General features: G+C 34.3%; 1 protein-coding gene across 1 annotated transcript in view; it reads right to left on the reverse strand.

Annotated features, from left to right (window-relative positions):
* Window positions 1-21,461, reverse strand: part of PLEKHH3 (pleckstrin homology, MyTH4 and FERM domain containing H3) — a 777,695-nt gene extending 756,234 nt beyond the window's left edge. Inside the window, exon 1 of the mRNA XM_044054707.1 lies at window positions 20,836-21,461. Coding sequence (XP_043910642.1) covers window positions 20,836-20,967 — 132 coding nt within the window. The 5' untranslated portion in view covers window positions 20,968-21,461. The remainder of the gene's footprint in view (window positions 1-20,835) is intronic.
* Between the last annotated feature and the right edge of the window lie 236 nt (window positions 21,462-21,697).

Genomic DNA, 21,697 nt, shown 5'->3' on the forward strand with positions numbered 1-21,697 from the left:
AGAAAGGCAACCCCAAAGCATGATACTGCCACCACCATGCTTCACTGTGGGGATGGTGTTCTTTAGGTAATGCAAAGTGTTGTTTTTGTGCCAAACTAACCTTTTGGAGTTGTGGCCAAAAAGTTCAACCTTGGTCTCATCAGACCATAACACATTTTCCCACATGATTTTAGGAGACTTGAAGTATTGTTCTGCAAATTTTAGCCAGGCCTGGATGTTTTTCTGTGTAAGAAAAGGCTTCCGTCTTGCAAACCTACCCCATAGTCCAGACATATAGATACTACGGGAGATTGTTGTCACATGTAGTACACAACCAGTACTTGCCAGAAATTCCCGCAGCTCCTTCAGTGTTGCTGTAGGTCTCTTGGCAGCCTCCCTGACCAGTTTTTGTCTTTTCATCAATTTTGGAGGGACGGCCAGTTCTTTGCAACGTCACTGTTGTCCCATATTTTCTCCACTTTTTGATGACTGTCTTCACTGTGTTCCATGGTATATCCAATGCTGTGGAAATTTTTTTGTACCAGTCTCCTGACTGATACCTTTTAACAATGAGATCCCTTTGATGCTCTGTAAGCTCTCTGCAAACCATGGCTTTTGCTGTAGCAGGCAACTGAATAATTTCAGGAAAATCCTACTAGGACAGCTGAACTTTATTTGGGGTTAGAGTCTCTTTAATTGATGGCAGGTATGTACCCAAGAAGACTGAATGCTATAATTAAATCAAAAGGTACTTCAACAAAGTATTAGTTTAAGGGTGCACACACACAAAGTATTAGTTTAAGGGTGTGTACACTTATGCAACCAGTGTATTGTACGCTTTTTATTTTTTATATTTTTTCCCCTAACAGATTTGTTTGTTTTTCAATTGAATGTAACAGGTTATAGGTCACATTAAAGGTGGGAAAAGTTTTGAAATGATTTATTGTGGTCTAATTTTTTTATATCACAAAAACCTGGCATGTTAACAAGAGTGTGTAAACTTTTATATATATATATATATATATATATATATATATATATATATATATATATATACACACATACATACATACATACACATATACATATATATGCATACACACACACACATATGAATGCAAAACACACAAAACAAATGTATACATAAAAAATAGTTTTACACAAGTCTCGGTTAATATTGGAAGACTGCACTGGAAGGCATTGGATTTAGACTGATTTGAATTCTGGAGAGCCAATGGTAATAACTCTGTTCTGTAACTGTACAATGTAAAGCTTTTTTGTGTGTGTTAAGTGTTGGCCATAAGTCAAGGTAGTAGTGTGCATTTACCACAAGTTCTTTAGACCAATCACCTCTTTGCATATCTAATTGCTGGTAGTAGTGTGGATTCAAGGCTTAAGCTCATCATACCCCATCAATGTCATCACTCTAGTTCTAATCACTGTAGTTTCTAACATTTGGGATCTCTTGCAGTACTTGTTGAACTGCATTTTAAAACATTTCATCTACTGAATTTATTCCAGATATAAGCCTTTTTAATGTTTGAGACCTTTACATGTGAACAAAGTGTGATGTTTCTGCTCTCAGGGTGCAATCCAAGTTGATGATACTTTAACTACATTTGGAAATTTCTGACATTTACTTTTATACTCATACATGGGTTTCATTTAAGTGGTCTAACATAACTTTATCTAAATCACAAGTTGTCTAAAAAGTAATCTAATCACAGTTGATCTAATAATATTCTCTAATCACAGTTGATCTAATGATACTCTCCAGTAAATTTTACCAGTTATAACTTTGATAATAAGGGCAGTTTAGTATCTTATTTTTATAACTGGTATTCGTTTTCTTACAGAATAGCTTCATCACAATGTGTTGGATTGTGTGAACTATGGTGCATTTCCATTTTTTCTTCATTACACTGTAATGAAACCATAGAGTTGTTATACATACATTTGGGGGTTTACCCCCCCTGAAGAAACATCTTTTTTTAATTTTTTTGAGTTATGCAACATTAGATAAAGTGTGATTAGATCAGTTATGTTTACATATTTTGATTTAAAACTAAGTAAATTATTCAAGCAGCTTCAAAGTCAGCATACAACCTTTGCCACATATTGCCCAGCTTTAACAATTCGAGCAGACAAGTCACTGGTTTTAAAAAAAACTATGTGCATACAAATTGTCAGAAAAAAGCAGAGAGTATTGGCTAACCATTTCGAATGTCATGACTCAGATTGCAAAGTTCAGAATCGCAGATCCTGAACAACCAAAAATCAGGTCCTAAAGATACTAAGTCAGAGATTGGCATCTCTTCGAATATTCCCTTTTCTCAGAGGTATGGTAGTCTTGCAGTTGATATAAGTTCAGGGAGGGTGAAAGTCCTCCCACATAAAAAAAAGTTTATAAGGGAGGAGTTTTGTCTGATATATGCTCTTCCTCTGTATTTCTGGTCCTTTTTTGCATTGTTTTGGGACTCAGTATTTCAAGTCCTAATATTTCAAAAGGGAGCTGAACAATTGCATATCATGTTGTAATCTGATATCCCTATTCCTAAATTCAGGCAGAAGAGCTGCAAGCAGAATGAAAGCATTACCGTAAATTAGCTTAATTCCACACCTGCAAAGAAGACAATCAAGGACAGATACAAATCAGTAAGTCAATGGAGACAACATTTCACTGGCAATTGCAGGACAACCAATGATGTTATTCATATAAAAGCTCTTTGAATGCAGCTAGCTACCCTGGGAAGAGTCACTCCTATATCTGTCTGGCAAGCTCTTTTTTTATACCTTATTTTTACCAATTGCTTCATGAGGTAAAAATCTTAAAATATGATGGATCATTACTGATATCTCTTATCATAGCAACACCAACTTCATTTCAACCTGTAACTCCATGAGAAAATCTGGTTAGGCCACTGTCTTAATTCCTGCATACAATGTCAGAATTGTAAACCAATACAAGTGTTTAGTCCCTTCAGCATGAGGCAGTAGCCATGTAATGGAACACTCTTCATAAGTACCCGAACTAGCTGGAATTTAAAAAGCTAAATTATATAACAATCATGATATACAATCCTTCACAAAATGTAGTGCAAAATACCAAACTATTCCTGCATCACAAAATGCTATGCAAAATCCCAAACTCTTCCTGCATCACATCTAAACTTCTTCCAGTGTTGTGTACTCATAATAACACCAAAAGTAGTTTCAGTTAAGTGATTAAACTTTATCATATTGTTCAACTGCAAATATCGGTAAAGTATCTCCCAAGAAAATGAACAATATTAAGACAACTGCAGTTTTAGATTTGATTCCCTTTCCCCTACAAGTACTTTGTGTACCTATGAGACACTTGCAACACCAGAGGTATCCCAGAACAACAGGACTTTTTGCCTAATCAACAGGAGAGTACAATGTATCACTTTACAAAAGGCAGATTTGCTTCCCATAGATCGCCATGTTTTATTTTTAAATTTTAAAACTTAATCTTCAAACTACTGAGTTTGGCCGCCCGACTTAACTTTGATAATTTCACAACAACCACTCTATGAAAACATGAAAATCAACTGTCAAATTACTTGTACTTTAGATTATTCACAGTCCCTCATTCAGTAAGCAACTCCTAGACTTTGGAATGTAATTCTTGTGGAAATTACTAAGCTACGTACACTTTCTGCTTTTCAAAATAGCATTAAAAAATACCCTTAAATCCAGGAAATGCAAGTAGTATATATTACTATATACAATACCCTTCTCTTTCCTTTCGCACTTTTGTTCTCCATCCCTTTTGTTCTAAATCAGCTCTTCTCTAAGATTTTTTATTGTATTTTTTTTTTATTTATCCTTTTATTAACTAGGGTAGCAGCCTCTTTTCAGGGGAGACCCCAGGTGATATTTATACTACTAGGGGACACTTGGCTAGGGCATTGGGGAACTTAGTCTACTCTTGCGTAGGGGGAAAGCAGTGTGTGACACTGTCATCTTATGGTTTCCATTCCAGGCATGAAGGCAGCTCGGAGAAACCAGAGGAGCAATGGAGGAAAAAAAGAGTGTCAAGCTGTTAAGTGGTTTGGAAATGGTATAATCACTATCAAATGTGGAGATGAACGTTAAAATTGTCAAGGTGCTTTTATCTGAGGGGAATGTGGAGCTGGACGATGTGTTGAATGAACAGCTAGCGGATACAGAGGAAGTTTTCAGCAGAAGCTGTTTGAAAGCGAGTCGGAAAGTCAAATGGGATGTATTATTACAACCCTCCAGTCCGGGGGGGGATCCAGGATGATTATTTGGAGCAGCGAATAGATCAGAGTAAGCCAGAGAATGGGGCAGCAGCATAGTGGAGTGAGATAATGGAGAAGAAGAAGGAAGGAAAAGTGAATCAGAAGAGAAGACATATGCACAGACTGTTAAAGAAGGAGAAGGAAAAGGGGAAGAAAGGAAAGATTCAGAAAGGGTATACCATTCGAATAAGTAGTAAAAAGGACAAAGGACTTAATAGGTATGAGGTCTGGGACTCAGTAAGTGAACCTTTGAGTGTCGCTGCAAAAGAGATAAGAGCATTTACTTTGATTAATAAAGAGACTTTTTGTGACTTACTATTTGAAAATGGACAATATATGGAGAATTTCTTAGAAAATTATGAACTAAAAAAGAATGTCTATACTTCGTCAGAATATGTTATTCAAGCTTTTATAGGCAGACTAAGGAAAGGATAATGGTACAGTTTAGAACAAAAGTAGAAGCTGATGAATTAAAAATACATTTAATGACTGTTTGCAAAGATGTGATGGACACTACATTTAATGACTGTTTGCAAAGATGTGATGGACACTACAAAGACTTATGATGAAAGAGGACTGTGGACTGGAGGTTAGGAATGTGGGGTATATTGAAAATGGAAAATAACAGTGTAAAGCATATACCAAGTATTACAAATGTGAATGGTAATAGAGGATTTGTTAAACATATGGCTCAGACTAAAACCTTTTTTTTTTTTTTTGCAGAAAAGATGATCACTTGATTAGTGAATGTAACAAAAGGAAATGTGTTATATGTGGACAAGCAGGGCATGAAGCAAAAAAAGTGAAATGAAATGTAAAAAGTGTGGTAATACAGGACATGTTTGGTTAGATTGTGAAATATAGGAAAAGCAAATTATAGAAGAGGTTATACAAGATGTGTAACAAGAAAGACAACACAAGAAAATATAAATCAGAATGAGTTAGGCAAGATTACAGATACAAATGTTAAAGTAAAAATAAAGGAGAGGAAGAAAAATGGATGCAAGTGAAGATGAATATGTGGATTGGCAAATAGTGAAAGGAAAAAAAGAATTATATAGGAAAAAGAGTTAAAGAAAGGAAAAGAAAACACAAATTTTTATTAGTTAAAGAAAATACAAAAGGTCTAAATGCTCAACTTCTCTGTCCTTTTTCTGCCTATATACAGTCCCTGCTATGAATAAACAACAATACAGCATTTAAAATAATTTAAATTGACTGTTTCTCTCCACTAGAACAGTACCTTACTGTACTGTGGTGGTTTTAGTTTCAAAAAACTTTTATCCCGCCCGAGAAAAACTTGCTGCAGTCTCCAATTTACTGATGTCAACAAGGCCAAAAAATACAGGTATTATTCTGGTCAATTTCCTCCCAAACTGACATCACCATGACCATCCTAAAAAGCCACCCATGCTGTGACATCACAGCTCCCTGGTCCTTCCTCTACCCATACAGGAAGTAAAAGCTAGAACAAGGAAACAGTACATAAGTCAAGTCTCCTGCTGTGAGCTGCCAATCACAGCAAGTAACAGTTTAACTTCCCTAGCTGTCAAAGTGCTAAGGGTAATTTAAGTGTGAAGGGGGATGGAAGATGAGTCGTAGTACAATTCAGGCTTCACAAAAGACTGCAATTTAGCCATTCTAAAAAGAAGCAGTAAAAATCACTTTAAAAGTCTGTTCTGTGGTATCTGCACCATTTCTGTTTTAAGTAGTCATTGAATGGCATGAAATGTTACTTAAAACTGACTGACTGAAAGACAGGCAGTGTATGCATGCAAAAATCAATGCATTGGCAGAGCTTTAAGAAGAAAAAGGTCTGCGTGATGTAATTTCTTACAGACAAGCACTGCACTGCGGGATACCTAGAGGCAGACTAAACAGTCGGAATCCCTTCACGATGCCAGACTCCATGTGGTCAGACTCAAATTATATACAAAATATTTAAAAACCTGTAAATAGTCCCAGAGTGGTGTTAAAATGTGGGAAAAACCAAACCATGATGAGAGAAACACATTTTTTGAGTCTGTGGGTGCGGTTCTCTTTTAATGCAAACAGTATGAAAAATGTTAAGAGGAAAATTAATATATTAGAATGCTTTGCTTTATTAGATGCTAATGTGATTATTTTGGAGAATATTAGATTATTAACACTCGAAGAAGAGTACAAGTAAAAAAGTTATGGAACGGAACTATCGTTTGGAATTTGAGAAAAGAAATGTGTTCGGGCACATGTATATTATATCAAGATAACATTAAAATATTAGATGTCACAATAGTGGTACTAGGACTCATTACTATAATAGATTTAAAGTGGAAAAATAATGCTTTCAGAATTATTGTTTTATATGCATATATCAGAAAAGAAAAAGAAGAAATGTTTAAAATCTATTAAATTATGGAGGTGTTAACATGAACATAATAATGACAGGAGACTTCAATTGTAATTTAAGAATGCACAGAAAAAAGGGATAGAATGTTAAAGTAGTTAATGAAATTATGAAATATGGCAAATATGTATGGGATTACAGTCAATCAACTTATAAAAGAAATGAGAGTATGACTGGAATTGACTGTTTTCCGAAATCAGAAGGGCTAAAAATGATACAGCAAGGAGGGAAAGAGACTTCTGATCATTTAGCACTACGGATAAGAATATATGAAAAGGAAGATTACACAAAAACAGGAAAATGAATTAAAAAAAAACTAGCTGAAAGAGAATTAGAATAAGATGATAAAAAGTAATATATTAACTCTGTGAGAACCATACAGATATGACAGATTTTTTATGAAAACTGGACCACATGGAGGATTAGCGTTAAAGAAAAATATAAAGTATGCTTCTTAGAATGTACTGAAAACAAGATAAAGAAAGAAAAGAAAGTATACAAGATATGAACTCAAGAAATATTTCAAGATATAGTAAAGAAAGCGGGAATACACTATATGAAAGAAAAAGCAATATATGAAAAGAATCAAATATCAACAAGCAAAAATATTGTTTATGAGGGAGAAAGGAGGAAGTAGCACCTTAAAGAAGAAAAAAGGATAATAAGAGAATTAAAGAATATAGAAGGAATACAAGTTAAAACACATGAAGGTATAAAAGAAATCATTTAGGAACATGTATTTGATTTACATAGCAAAAACGAAATAAAAAACAAAACAAGCAAATTAAATAATGAGGATAATATATATCTAGAGAAAACTGTAAGTATTGAAGAATTAAACAAAGTGTTAAAAGACTTGTAACCAAGAAAGTCTATCAAACAAAAACACACACCATGTCCCGGCACTATAAAGGCTGTCCTTTATCTCTCTTTTAGTCTGCTACACCTCCGTGATATTTCCCAGCATAAGCCACGAGTGACAAGTAGTAGGAACTAATTTCTTTAATTGAACAAACAAACAAGTTTAAAAACTTCACAGATTTAGCGCTTTCATCTCCCACAACGGAGACTTCTTCAGAATCAGTTGAAAGCTAGTCTAAACATTCGTTTTATATTAAAGCCTTAATTCCCAACAGTAGTTAATTAATTAATTGCTTTATAGTTTAAATTTAAAAGGGCAACACTTTTTCTGTTGAAACATATCAATTTGATAAAATGTAAATACTCCATATAAAATAATCCATGTGAAATGATAGAATCTAAATATTGCTTTCATTAAAAATTGCTTTCATTAAAAATTGCTTTCATTAAAAAACTGACTGTATCATAAAGTGCATATTAAGTGCATAAAATATTCTTATAAATATCTTATAAATAGTTAGTAAAATATTCTTATAAATATCTTATAAATAGTTAAGTAAATAATTACTACCTGACACATAAAACATATTGAACAATGTTAAAAACACATATGTTAATGTACAATTTGTGCAATTAATTGGTTAAATAAATAACTATTGTGAATATATGTATATCTTAAATATAATTAAATATAAATATAAATAGAAAAAATAGAAGAAAATAGATATATCAATATTGTACAAGCCATCCAGCATGTCCAAAAAACATTCCAAAACCACTTTTCATATTCCATTTCCCAACTTCATTTAAAAAACATTTCTAAAACTATTTTAAGACCATATTCAAAAACATGAGTCCTAAGACTTTTACAAAAACACCTCAGAAGCACATACATTTTAAATAACATACATGTATGAACATTCGAAAACATCTAACAGTATTAAGAAGTATTTAAAAGTGTTTAAAAATGTTTAAAAATGTTTAAAAATGTTTAAAAAACTTTTTTGAGGGCTTTTTTAAGGAACATGGGTAAAAATACTTTTTGTAATTCTTGTACCATTTTAATTTTTGATTTTTGATTTTGGTTTTTGGGTCATTAGCTAAAATTTTTAGTGCAGGGGTGATAGATATATGGTTTAAAAGACAAACATGAAGACATCAACAGGCATAGATGATATTGAATATAATATGTATACTGATATGGAATACTGACAAAAAGCAAAATCTGTAGAAGTATTGAATGAATGAGGCTCCAGGTTGACTCTGGTTAAGAGAGGAATATTGTATATGAAAAAAGAACAAGGAGGACTAGGCTTGTTGAATCCTACAATGTATACAATATCAATGAACTTGTATAAAGCCTTGAAATGTTTTATAAAAAGAGAAGATGTTATTATTATTGTATCAAGTGTTTTAGGGAAAATGAAGGCAGGTAAAAGATTTAAAGAAGATGTAAATGAAGAAATTAAAGAGTATCAAAATAAAATCATGTTATGGAAATTAAAAGCAGACAAAGCTGAGAAGGATAAAAAAGAATGGCACCAGAATATTATGAAAGCTTTTTATAATATTGATCCACAGAAAATTTAGGAATAGAAAACAACAGAAGGCAATAAAAAAGATTCATGAAATGAATGATTTGTTATGTAGATTGTCCAAAAGAAATTTACCTGTTAAGGCAATATGCCATATAAAAGGATACAACACAGACATGTAGGAATATGAAACTACTGAACATGTGTTTTTGAATTGTACAAGGGCAAAACATTTATGGAATTAAATATGTAATTGTAATATGTTAAAGGAATATAAAACAAAACAGACAAACAAGAATATGGATGAATGTGTTTTTTTATGGTGGCAAAAAACCCCAAGAAGCTAAAGAAATGGACAGAACTGTATTTTATGTTACATGGACAATATGGATTGAAAGAGTTAATCAAGTCAAGTATAATGGAAAATGGGTGTTGGCAAAGATTTTGGAGAAAGTACAATTTTGGTTGTGGAATAAAGGTTGGGGAGTCACACTTAAAACAATGTATAAAATGTAAAAGTTTGTAAATATATGTAAATAATATAGATATATATCATAGGTTGGGGAGATACACTTAAAACAATGTATAAAATGTAAAAGTTTGTAAATATATGTAAATAATGTAGATATATATCATATTAAGAATTGTACATAAGTTTTATATATACAAATAAAAAATACTAATCATAGTTGCAAGTGGGGCCCATTTTGCAGGAGCACTTCCTGTTTCTGTTCCAGGTGCAGGGGCAGCCCAGAGAAACAGGGAGGCAGACGGAGAAAGAATGAGATAATGCAGTGGTGAGAGAAAAGGAGGAGAAAACAAATATCAAGACCACATAATGTGTGCATGATTCAGAGAAGAGGTTTCAAAGAAATCTATTTGATGGACATGGGTTAACAAATGCTGGCTGTTTAATTATAACTCTCCAGTTGGGAGGGCTGCAGGATAATTTACTTAAAGAAATGGCGATGCAGAGTGAACCAGAAAATTCCTGTGGGGCATTATGGAGAAAATATAAAAGGAGGATGCAGAGACAATCTTGAAGAATAGTGGTGAGACGGAAAAGAAAACATATACAGAGAAAGTAAAAGAAGGCAAAAGGGGAATAGCAAAAAAGAAGGCAGAAGAAAAAGAAAAACTGATGTATGCGATAAGGATTCAAAGTAAATATGACAAAGAAATGGACAGGTATAAAATGTGGGACAATTTAATAGTTCCTTTGGGTGTAAAAGCACATGAGGTAAGAGCATTTATTCTTATTAACAAAGAGACATTTTGTGATATTACATTTGAGACTGTTCTGTTTTTTCAATGGAACAGTTTATTGGAAAATACGAAAAAAAGAAAGCTGTAACCCGTTATGTAATAAAAGCAGTTAACAGGGAAACAAAAAATAAAATTCATGTACAATTTCAAACAGAGGTATAAAGAGACACTATGAAAACTTTATGTAAAGAAGTACTGGACAAACATTTTATGACAAAAGGGGTTTATGGTCTGGTGGCTGGGATTATAATATTGTGTTAAAAATACACCAAACATGATAAATTTTGAGGGGAACAGGGGTGTTGCAAAATAGTGGGGACAACCCAAAACATGTTTTTTTTTTTGTGGAAATGACATATAAGTAACTGTGATAAAATAAAATGTCATATTTTTGTGGAAATGGGACATGATGCAAAAATGTAAATTGAAATATTATAAGTGTAACAAAATTGGACATTTATCAATGGATTACATTTATCAATGGATTGCAAAAATGAAAATAAGAGTAAGGAAAAAAGAGAAGCAAATGAAGACAAAGGAGAAATTTTAGAAGTAGCAGAAAAAGAAAAAAAAATAGATGAGAAAAAAAAATAAGAAGGATGTTGAAGAAGGTTCCAAAATAAATGATGAAGAAGACATAAATTGGGAGGCAGCAAAAGGGGGAAATAAGAGTAAAAAAAAAAACAGAAAAGGAAAATTTAAAAGGGATAAGTACACAAGAAAAAAGAAAGTAAATGGATGAAAAAGAATGTATACAGATAATGACTGGGGGTTGGTAAAATTGTTATAAGGCACCTTTTGGTGGAAATTGGCTAGGCTTGGAATGGCCTGTTATGGAAAAGAGAAAATGAAAATTTTAGAGTGCTTTCTGTAAATGTGAATAGTATTAAATATATAATAGGAAGAGTATGGATTTTGGAGTGGTGTAATACATGTGATGTAGACATAATTACAAAAGAAGACAAGATTTTTAACAAATGAAATATTTCAAACAGAGAAACTATAGGGAGGAAAGATAATCTGGAATTTGGGAAATGAGAGATGTTCTGGAATAGCTGTATTCTGTAGAAATACAGTAAAGATATTAGATGTAACTAACAAAAATGGGAAGAGTAACTATTCTAGATTTAAAATGGAAATAAGTATATAGAATTATAACAGTATATGCTTATACTAACTGTAAAGAAAGGGAAATCTTATTTCATCAAATTTTAGACTATGTAGTGATAAATACAAATATTATGATAACAGGAGACTGTGATTTATGAAGCAACCGTAAAAAGAAAGAAAATGATAAAAGGAAAATGTCGAAAATTATAAGATGTGGTAAATTAAATATGTGGGACAAAAGTTCATGGACTTGCAAAAGGGGTATGTATAGAACTGAAACAGATTATTTTATAGTATCAGTGGGTTTAGTTACAGCAGAAGGGGAGATAGCTGAAACAAGATTTTCTGATCATCTTACAATATGGCTAGAGATAAAGGAAAACAAGGAATACATAAAAAATAGGCAAAAGAATAAAAAGATAAATGAGACAGCATGGAATGAAGGGAAGAAATTAATAATACAGTTAAGGAAATATCATATTACTATGAGACCATTTTATAAAAACTGTTTTGAATAGTAGAGGGTAGGAAAAATATAATTTATCAGTGGCAATATGGCGTCAGAAAAGTAGAGAAAGAAAAATATAAAAGAACATATAATGATGCACTGGAATATTTAGAACATAATAGTAAGTGCTTTGACAAGGAAAAAGAATCATATGAACAAAATCAAGAAAAATACAAGAACTGTTATATTAGCAAAGATATTTTATACAAGGGAAAAAAGTACTGAGTTACTTAAGCAGATCAGTAAAGGAAGCTGATAGTTTAATGAGAGAGAAATAAAAAATATAAATGGAGAAATAGAAAGAACTCTGGAAAAGACTATGAATAATGTAATACAATATGTACAAGAAATGTTAAAGAAAAAGAAAGGAGTGAAAAAACATGGAAAGTAAACAAGTTAACAGAAAAAAAAGAGAATAAAGAGTTGGAAAAGGAGATTTATTTAAACGAGTTAGATAAAGTATTAGAACAAATAAAGATTCAGCTACACAATCAGATGGAATAGGTTATGAAGTGCATAAAAATTTAAGGGACTGGCAAAAAATATGTTTTAAAGATTCTGAATGAATGGATGAAGGATGTTTTCTGTAAAAGAAATATGTAGTGGAACCCTTGGGTCTATATTCACATTGCACAGTCTATGAATAAATATTCATAAAACTCACTTAAGCGAAAACTCATTTTAGCGATCATTTCAGCAAATTTTTTTGCAGGGAAAGGAAGTAGTTGGCCATCATTGGGAATTTGCCCCTTTCCCCACTATAGTCAGATCTCAGAGTTGGTATATTTAGATGGGGATGGGGTGCAGCCCTCCACACTGGGGTGCGTGGGAGGCAAAACCACCACTTTGCTGAGTTTTAAATTGTGTAGTGTTTGTTATGGTCAGTAGCTGGCCCATAGTGTATGGAAGAAAATTCACTGTGGTCACAGACCATAACCCGTTAACATGCTAAAAAGAGTCAGTAAGCAAAATGCCAAGTTACTAAGGTGGAGCATAGGGCTACAGGCATATGACATGACGGTGTAACACTGCAGTGGGATCAATAATGCTAATGCAGATGGACTGTCAAGAAGGGGTATAGGTTAATAAATTTTCAGTCAGCCCCATTTTTCTCAAGCAATGATTTTCTAGGGTCACTTGAAAATGGAGCTTGAATCTTCAAAGGAGGGAGAAATGTGAGGATATTAAATATTGTTATATGTGCTAGCATGACTGGCTGAAGTTTTGTAAATAGTTATAAGTAATTGTAAATTACCCTGTATTATATATGCCAGCATGACTAGCTACAATTGTGTAAATAAGTTTATATTTTATGATTATTACTTTGATTTGTGTAAGATGTTTGAATCAAACAGTGTTCTGGCTAACCAAATGTACATTTTTTTTTTAAGAATTCTGAATGTAGGTTATGCCAGTCAGCTGACCCCGATGTGATGTCATCATGTGCCAGAGCTGAAAGGAATAGAATCTTCACAGCAGCTGTTTTGTTTACTTTTTAAAAAGTCTGACATGAGACAGTAGAATTCTCATAACAGCTGTGACTTTTTGAAAAATCTGCTACAAAAGAGGTTCTGAGTCAGTTAAAGTTCAGTAGTTGTAGTTTTTCAGTAGTCAGTTGTTTTCCAGATCAATAGTGATCACTCAGTTTTCCAGAGCTGTTCAGCAGAAATAGTAGGAGTTGCTATTCCAGTTCTGAGAACCAGTCAACAGCCTGAAGAGTAGACATAAATTCTTATTTTGCCTTGCAGAAGTAAGAGTATCATCTTGCTTTGCTGAGTTAATTAGATTAGTTAGACAGGGACAGTTGATCTTTAGACACTTAGGGATCTACAATTAGACAGCTAGAGTTTTTCTACAATCAGTGTGAAACCTATCCTACAGTATTATTTTCATAATTCCTGTGTGTGAAATTCTGTGGTTTATTAGAATCAGTTTTTCAATGTATACATGTTTTAAATCATTTTATTTATCATTAAAATATTTTACTATCATTTATTTGGCTGGTTATTTAGAAAGTACTTTAAGTAACCTGAGAGAATGTATGCTTACTGTGATAACACTAGGGCCACTCTGAAAATCCTTACTGCTTGGATTACATGTTACCCTTTACATCAATATTTATTTTACACAATATAATTGGACACCCATTTTGAAGGGTATTGTGGTATTTGACTGGTGGCAGCCATTACCGTGTAATTTGGGAAAGAGGACATAGCAGGTAAATCTATGCCAGTTTTTCCCAAGAGTGTTTGTATATGTGAATGTCAAACATTTAAGACAGTGTCAATGTTAAATACCCAGAGCTGGGACACAGTGCTCTGCAGTGGTTAGTGTGAAGACTCATTTGGGAACCTGGAGTGAAGTATATTGTCCAGTCCCAGATTTGGAGCCTATTCCCAGTGTACTCTTAGGGGAAACTGTGTATTTCTATCCCTGCTTTCAGTGATGCTCCCTTACCGGAGACAGTTGTAAGGACTGAGGCTCCTTAGTTACTCCCCCCGGGTTTAAGTGGGGTTGTCACATTATACAATAATATAGCGTCTTTATGAAAATAATATGAAAGAGATTTGAAACTAAAATGGAAAATACTACGGAAGATAGTATATATAGTATAAATGGGAAGAGTTGTCAAAAATTATTAATGATACAGAAACCGCGGACAATATTATGAATAGAAAAGAAGAAGTGAAAATCATGATAGAAGACCTTAATAAGGCATTTGTTACAATTGGACTTAAAATCTTATGGGTAGTAATGAAAGAATATAATTTAAGTGAGAACGCTGGGAAATTATTATTACTATTTGCTGACATACATAAAGTAAAAATACTTGGAAATGGCTAGTTAAGCCAAGAGGTATATATGAGGAGTGGTGTAAGATAGGGATGTCCAAGGAGTTGTACACTCTTTGCATTAGTTATATATGTGATAGTATGTGAAATAAATTACAAAATGAAGGAGGTGGGGTATATAACAGCTGAAAAGTTAAGAATTCCAGTTCTGTTAAAATATGCAGATGGCATTATAATAATGGCAAAAAATACAAAATTTGGATAAAAAGAAGTAATAATTTGCACAAATAAGTGGCTAGAGGTGACAGGGAGGTGGGGTATATAACAGCTGAAAAGTTAAGAATTCCAGTTCTGTTAACATATGCAGATGGCATTATAATAATGGCAAAAAATACAAAATTTGGATTAAAAGAAGTAATAATTTGCACAAATAAGTGGCTAGAGGTGACAGGGATGGCTTTAAATAAAGAGAAAAATAAAAGTTTAGGTGATGTAGTGAAGATAGAGGGTATATATTTTACAATTAATTAAATTTCTGTGTTGGATATAAAATGTGGGAATAAAGATGCAAGCTGAATTCAATGAGGAAAAAAAAACAATAGAAGAAATAAAACAAACGTGTCATTTCTGGAGGACATATAAACTACCTTTCAGAAAAAAAAAGCTTATTTGATAAATTCAGTACTGATGGGGAAATGGCATACTTAGCAAGTGTATTTATGTTGCCAACAGTATTTGAAAGGGATTATTGCTGATAACTTTTTTTCATTTATATGGGGATCTAGATTAAACCCAGTAAAAGGGGAGTTTTGTATGTACAGAACATGAAGGAGGTTTAGGGTTAATTAACCCAGTGGTATGTCATACTTCATTAAATTTATTCAAAGTGCTAAGGTGGATAAATGAAAAAAGACAAGAATTTTACTTATTTAATTACTGACATCTGTTTACCAGGATAGTACACTAAGCCATTAAGAGTCCATTTTCAATGGAGGCCCAGGGAGAAAAGCTCCACATAAAATCTGAACAAAGTACAATGTTTAACAATTAGTAAGTTCAACAGAAACATGTACATAGGTAATTAACAGTTAGTTAATATGAAGGTAAACTGAATTTGACAATAGAATACTTTATACAAAAAATAAATTACAAAATCATACATGCATGCAAAGTCTAAATAAACATTATATGTAAACTTCTGCCATTAATGTAGTGAGAATGTTCTGGTCAATGTACAGGATGTGGATTTTTTTTCTCAGAGTTAAAGAGGAAACAGCTGGGTAAATAAGAGTAGATTAGTAAGGTTAGTCAAAACTGAAAAGATGGAGGTTTGGTACAAGTGCAGATCCAGATAGAAGAGAGGTAATTTTGTAAGGAGATTTTAAATGAGGCAAAGTTTTGAACAGATCTAATTGTTACTGGTATAGTACTCTAGGGTTTAGCTACAGAACACGTGTATAGAAGCTGGCCAGCAAATAGGTTAGGCTTGTGCACTTGTAGAAGGTGTTGATTTTCTGATTAGAGAGACCTTTTTGGGTAGATAGTTGGTGAATAAGGAGGCAAGGCCAGGGCAAAGTAAATTATTTTATGTGCAGTTGTTAGTTGCAGGTAAGAGAGTTCAAGCCAGTTAGGAGAGTGTAGAGCTTCACAGTGGTGGGTAGATATTCAGCATTTGTAGTAAACTTGGCAACTTTTTTTATAACACATCTCTAGTTTTGTTTTTGGAGAGGATTGTAGGTTGGTAAATACTGGGGTACCATAGATGAGAGAGGAAAGTAGTTAAGTGGTATCAAGGGTTTGTTTAGCGGGGGGGGGGGGGCTAAGAAAGTGCTTGTGTCTGTAAAGAAGTTTTTGGTGTGTATTATTAACACTGTGCAGTATGTGGAGGTCAAATTTTAGCTGTTCATCAATAATTATACCCAAAAGTTCAGTGTTAGTTACAACTTCAATTAACTCTTTGCTCTGAGAGAGTATGATAAACTGGGCCTTGTTTGCAATGGTTTTCTTCTTTGGGAAAAGTAGAATTAGCTTGGTTTTGCTTGGGTTAAGTAACAGATGACTGTTATTAAGCCAGTTCTCTATGGAGGTAAAGGCCAACTGAATTATTTGCTGGAGGTCAAACATGGAATCAGCAGAGCAGATAATAGCTGAATCATCTGTGTATTGCATAAGACAGCCCTAACTGAAAGAAGAATGGATATTACTAATACAGATGCTGAATAGGAGGGGATCTAATATGGAGGCTTGGGGAGCACTACTAGTGTTGGGTAGAAATGAAGAGAGAGGAGGTCTGACATTTAACTGCCTGTTGTCTGTCTGGTAGGTAACTAGAAAACCAGTTGAGAGAGAGGAGGGGCCGAGGCCAAACAGAGAGTTGGTTTAGAAGCAGTGGGTCAGAGACTGTATCAAAGGCCTTTGATAAATCTAGACATAGGGAAGAGACAATTTTGCCAGAGTCTTTAGCTTTATTAATTTTATCCATGAAATATATCAGGGCAGTCATTGTACTGTGACCTGGCCTAAAACTGTGTTGTGTAGGCGATATGACTTAGTTGTTGAGAAGGAAGTCCAAAAGTTGTACTTGTATACGTTTCTCAAGAAGCCTAGAGATGGGAGAGAGGATTGCTATAGAACAGAAGTTACAGATGTCAGTGGAGTCGCCACCTTTGTGGAGGGGTAGAATAAATGCCTTTTTCCAGATTATAAGGACGTAGTTTTCGAGGATGGATCAATGGATCAGTATACTGATAGGACAGGCTATGGTCTCTCCAGCTAGTTTTAGACATACTGAGGGTAGGTTGTCTGCTGCATTTGAGCCAGTTTTGAGTTTCAGAAGTTTTTTTAATAGTACTAGTTGGAACAGGTCTGAAGGTGAATTTGGGTTGGAGGAGTTATCACTTCAGAAGAATTGAGGGAGGATGACGGTGCAGCAGAATTAGAATTATTTGCGACGGTGTCACAGTGAGGTTAGGAAAAGTCAGCGATAATATTCAATATAGTCTTTATAAAGTGACAGTTAAAGATTTAGCTATTTGTGTGCGACTTTTATCGGGAAATGGACAGGGATTACTTTTGGTACCAGGGTTTAGAAGTGATGGTATGGATGTCCAGAATTTTTGGGGGTTCTGCTTATGATTGGATTGGAATTTTATATATTCTTTTTTGTCTTTGGTTACTAGTTTTTTTACTTGGTTGCAGAGCTGCCTGAAATTCAGAAGGTCTGGAGAGTTTTTATTTTTTAGTCATGATCTCCACATTTTGTCCCTACTTAGCATTAGTTCGTTTGTTGGGTTAGTTAGCCAAGGGGCACAGGGAGTTTCAATTCTTTTTAATGGGGGGGGGGGTTGTGAGGCTGTCTAGAGTGTCTGAAAATAATGTATTAAAGTAATTCACCACATCATCTAGTGGAAGAGTTTTTAGGATGTTCCAATTCATACTTTTCAGTAGATTAATGAATGTTTGAGGGTTGAATTTGGCCACATTCTATGTCTGTTTATAGTGATGTTCCTTTTGGATGGAGGGGAAACTTCTAATAACAAAGGCAGACTAGTAGTAAAATTGTATAAATACAAGTTGATACATTTTTGGGTGTGGTAAAAAGGAGTAAAAGAGGAAAAAAAGTGTATAAGTAAAGACATGAAATGTTACTAAGAAAAATATTTTTGTCGAAAATAAAAATTGATGATATAGAAAGTACGGTATAAGAATGTAATGATAAAACATTACTATGTAAAATCATGGAAAAATGTAACAGATGAAAAACTTAAAGCTATAAAAATAAGAAAAATGAAGACGCAAATGGTGTAATCAGAAAGTAGAATGCCAAGATTTTTTGTGGAAACTGGTAATAGATAAATTGCCAGTAAAAGGAAATTGCTATATAAAAAGAAAAGTGATAGAATATGTTTACATTGTCAAGAAGAAGAAACTACACAACACATTTTGGAAATGTAGTGTAAAGACAATTTGTGGATAAAATACATAGGGATATGATTAAATGTATTACAAGAATAGAAGTAAAGAATATGTTAAAAGAATAGATAAAAACTTTATTTTATGTTATATGGGTTGTATGGAATGAAAGAATAAATGAAATTATGTTTAATGGTAAATGGATTTTAGCTACAACATTAAGTCAAATCAGATGGGGGACTAATAGGGATGAAAAATTAGTAAGATTATAAATCTGAATTAATAGATTTGTATATCTATACATTTTTACATTTGTAAATATGTTGTAAATAAGAGTTCTTTTTGTGTATAAATAAAGGACCCCTACTCTTTTCAAGAGATGCTATGGGATCCTTTATATTCACCTGAGCTACCAGCTACTCGAGCACCTGAGGCCTTGGTTTAAGGTCTAATCAGAAGGATGCACTGCAGTGGTGTGGGAATAGAACCCACAGCCTTCTGCACCAAAGGAGAGTATGCTACATGTTGCACCACTGACACTAACTATATCTACACTAATATCTGATCAATTGGTTCTATGATCCTATCAGCTTGTAATTAGCTATTCTTTTTCTTAGCTTACTTACTCTGGTGGTGGAGATTTCTTTACACTGCTTACTCACCTAGTTTCCATCTATTATTTGCTGCTTTCAACAGTAACAACAACATAAAGCTGTTTATGGCTCTTTCTTAGATTTTTGTGTTTTTACCCATTTGTCTTCAGTGTAACTACGTTCACTGCATTCCCTTTTCTCATTATGCCTTTTTGTAGTTAAGCTGTGGCTCAAAATGTACAATACCTACCTGCTGAAGGACATCTGGGCATCCATATACATTCATGCAAGCACCTACTTTAATGAGGTGGTGTGACCCAATCTGACAAACACATTTTTCAGGGATGCTTCTGAGAACACGTAAATAGATAATCTACAATATTATTTGAGACTCATTATTTTCAGTGGTGTGTCTACTTATTCTTTATTTGCAATAAAACTGAAAACACGTTTTCATATAAAGAATTACCTGAAAAAGTTACGTTTATTAACCAGGGTGACCCTCTCCAAATAAATAAAAAACGCAGAAAATGTAGCAGTAAAGCATTACTCTGCATTTAATTAAATAAGACTGTATATTATTTCGTTCACTCCCCTGAAAAAAATTAAATGCAGAATTGTTGTACGCTGGAATTAGCTGGTAAATTTGTGATGAAAGCGGCAGAGGAAATATGTCCTCAATCCAAGACTAAATCAGTCTCCAGCCCCCTCTTTCCTGGAAATCTGATCAGAGTAGGAGGATGGGAGGTGGGGGTAGAGCAAAAAAATGGCCTTTCTGCTCTACTACTGCAGTAGTGAAACTGACACGAGTCTGAATTCCAAATAATGAAACACACACACAGTAAACTACAAACAGAATTAAAGATGTTGTAGTTCATTACAATGTAGTTTTATAAACAGCATGCGGTTTGGACCAGGTTGTTGGCCAAAAAAAAAAAAAAAAACATCTGGCAAACAACTGGATACAGATTATAACCAGGGTCAAATTATTCTAAGGAAACCGGTGTATACGCTCGACTAAAGCAGTGCTACAGAACGCAGCAGACCAACAGAAATCAAACGTTATAATGAAAGAAGGGAGAGGCAAGTTGGCAGTGAAGGAAACACTTCGGGTCAGAGATTTCAGGAGGACAGCTGTATTCAGCCAGAACACGAGATTCATGCTGGAGAAATTGCGCAATCGGTGAAATGCAGCTGTGCCTGCTACAGCTGTGCAAAAACTCTGATGTCACCCATTCCAAGTGAAAGGCTGGAAGATCGAAGACTTTCATCAGCTTGGAAATATCTGCACAACTAAATAACATGACCAACTTTAAGCACAACGGTTGGTTAACCGTCTTATCAGTGCTTTTGCAAATACAATTCAAGGAATTCTATATGTGGCGAAATCAATCCTTTTAAATAAAATAATAAAAAAAATTCTTATCGCGTTTGCTGACCACAAGTACTTCTTTTGTTGTTGTATTACAAGTCTGCGTTATGTGTGACACGTTCACTCTGTCAAAGTCTTTTAAGTCTTGCAAGAGCAACAAAATGTTGCATTATTATTTATTTATTTTCAATCTTAAATTTCAGTTACAGGATAGATTCAAGGTAATATGACTTACCCGACCATTGCACAAGGGCTCTGTACGGTGGAGCTCGTACTCTTCATCCCTTCTGCTCTCCCCATAATCCCGACTGAGCTCACTGAAGCCGTTCCTGCAGCACGAAATCCAGAACATCCAACAAGACGTCATTCACACTCCCCAAAACCTCCCCAGCTCTCCTCTCCGTGTCTTACATCCAGTGCAAAGGAAGAGCGGCACTACGTGCACCCCAAAACTGCCACAGGAGCAGTCTACAGGGATAGACTGGAAGAACAGCTAGAGGTGACTACCTTACAAAAGGCAGTGCAAAGCAAACTCCAAGTAGCACAGCGAATTAGCAGAAGGAACTATAAGTGTCAGCAATAACTTCGGCAAACTAGCATGAATAAATTAAAAACAAATAAAAGATCTCCACACACTTTACAACGGACATCTGTGCGAGAATCCTTAAACGAGAAGTACACTCCAGAACTACGATGCCTTCCTTTGCTGAGACTTACAGAGTACATGTACCTTTGAAATCCTATCCTCTGGCTAACTGCTTCCTGATGCCAAAAATAAGGGAGAAAAGTGATGAAGACTCCACCTTTCAACGCACTCTGCCTCTGGGTCCAGTTACTAAGGAAAAGGGTATGTTCAACACATGACCAATCAGCTGCAGGAGGCCCGGAGCGTCAGCCAATCAGGTTTTCCGAAACAATAACAACAGGGCTGAGATAAGGAGGTTCTGCGGCGTGTTGCATCATGAGCTTTTGCCAGGGTGGAGAGAGAGGCCAACTGCAGCTCCACGGGAGAGTCACAGGCTGGTATCTTATTTTGTTTTAATCTAGGTGTCCACCACATTTGTTTCATTTCACACTTAGCAAGTTGTGACTCTGTG

This window comes from Protopterus annectens, chromosome 13.part0, assembly GCF_019279795.1.
Source record: "Protopterus annectens isolate FY-2018-M chromosome 13.part0, PAN1.0, whole genome shotgun sequence".
NCBI lineage: Eukaryota > Metazoa > Chordata > Ceratodontiformes > Protopteridae > Protopterus > Protopterus annectens.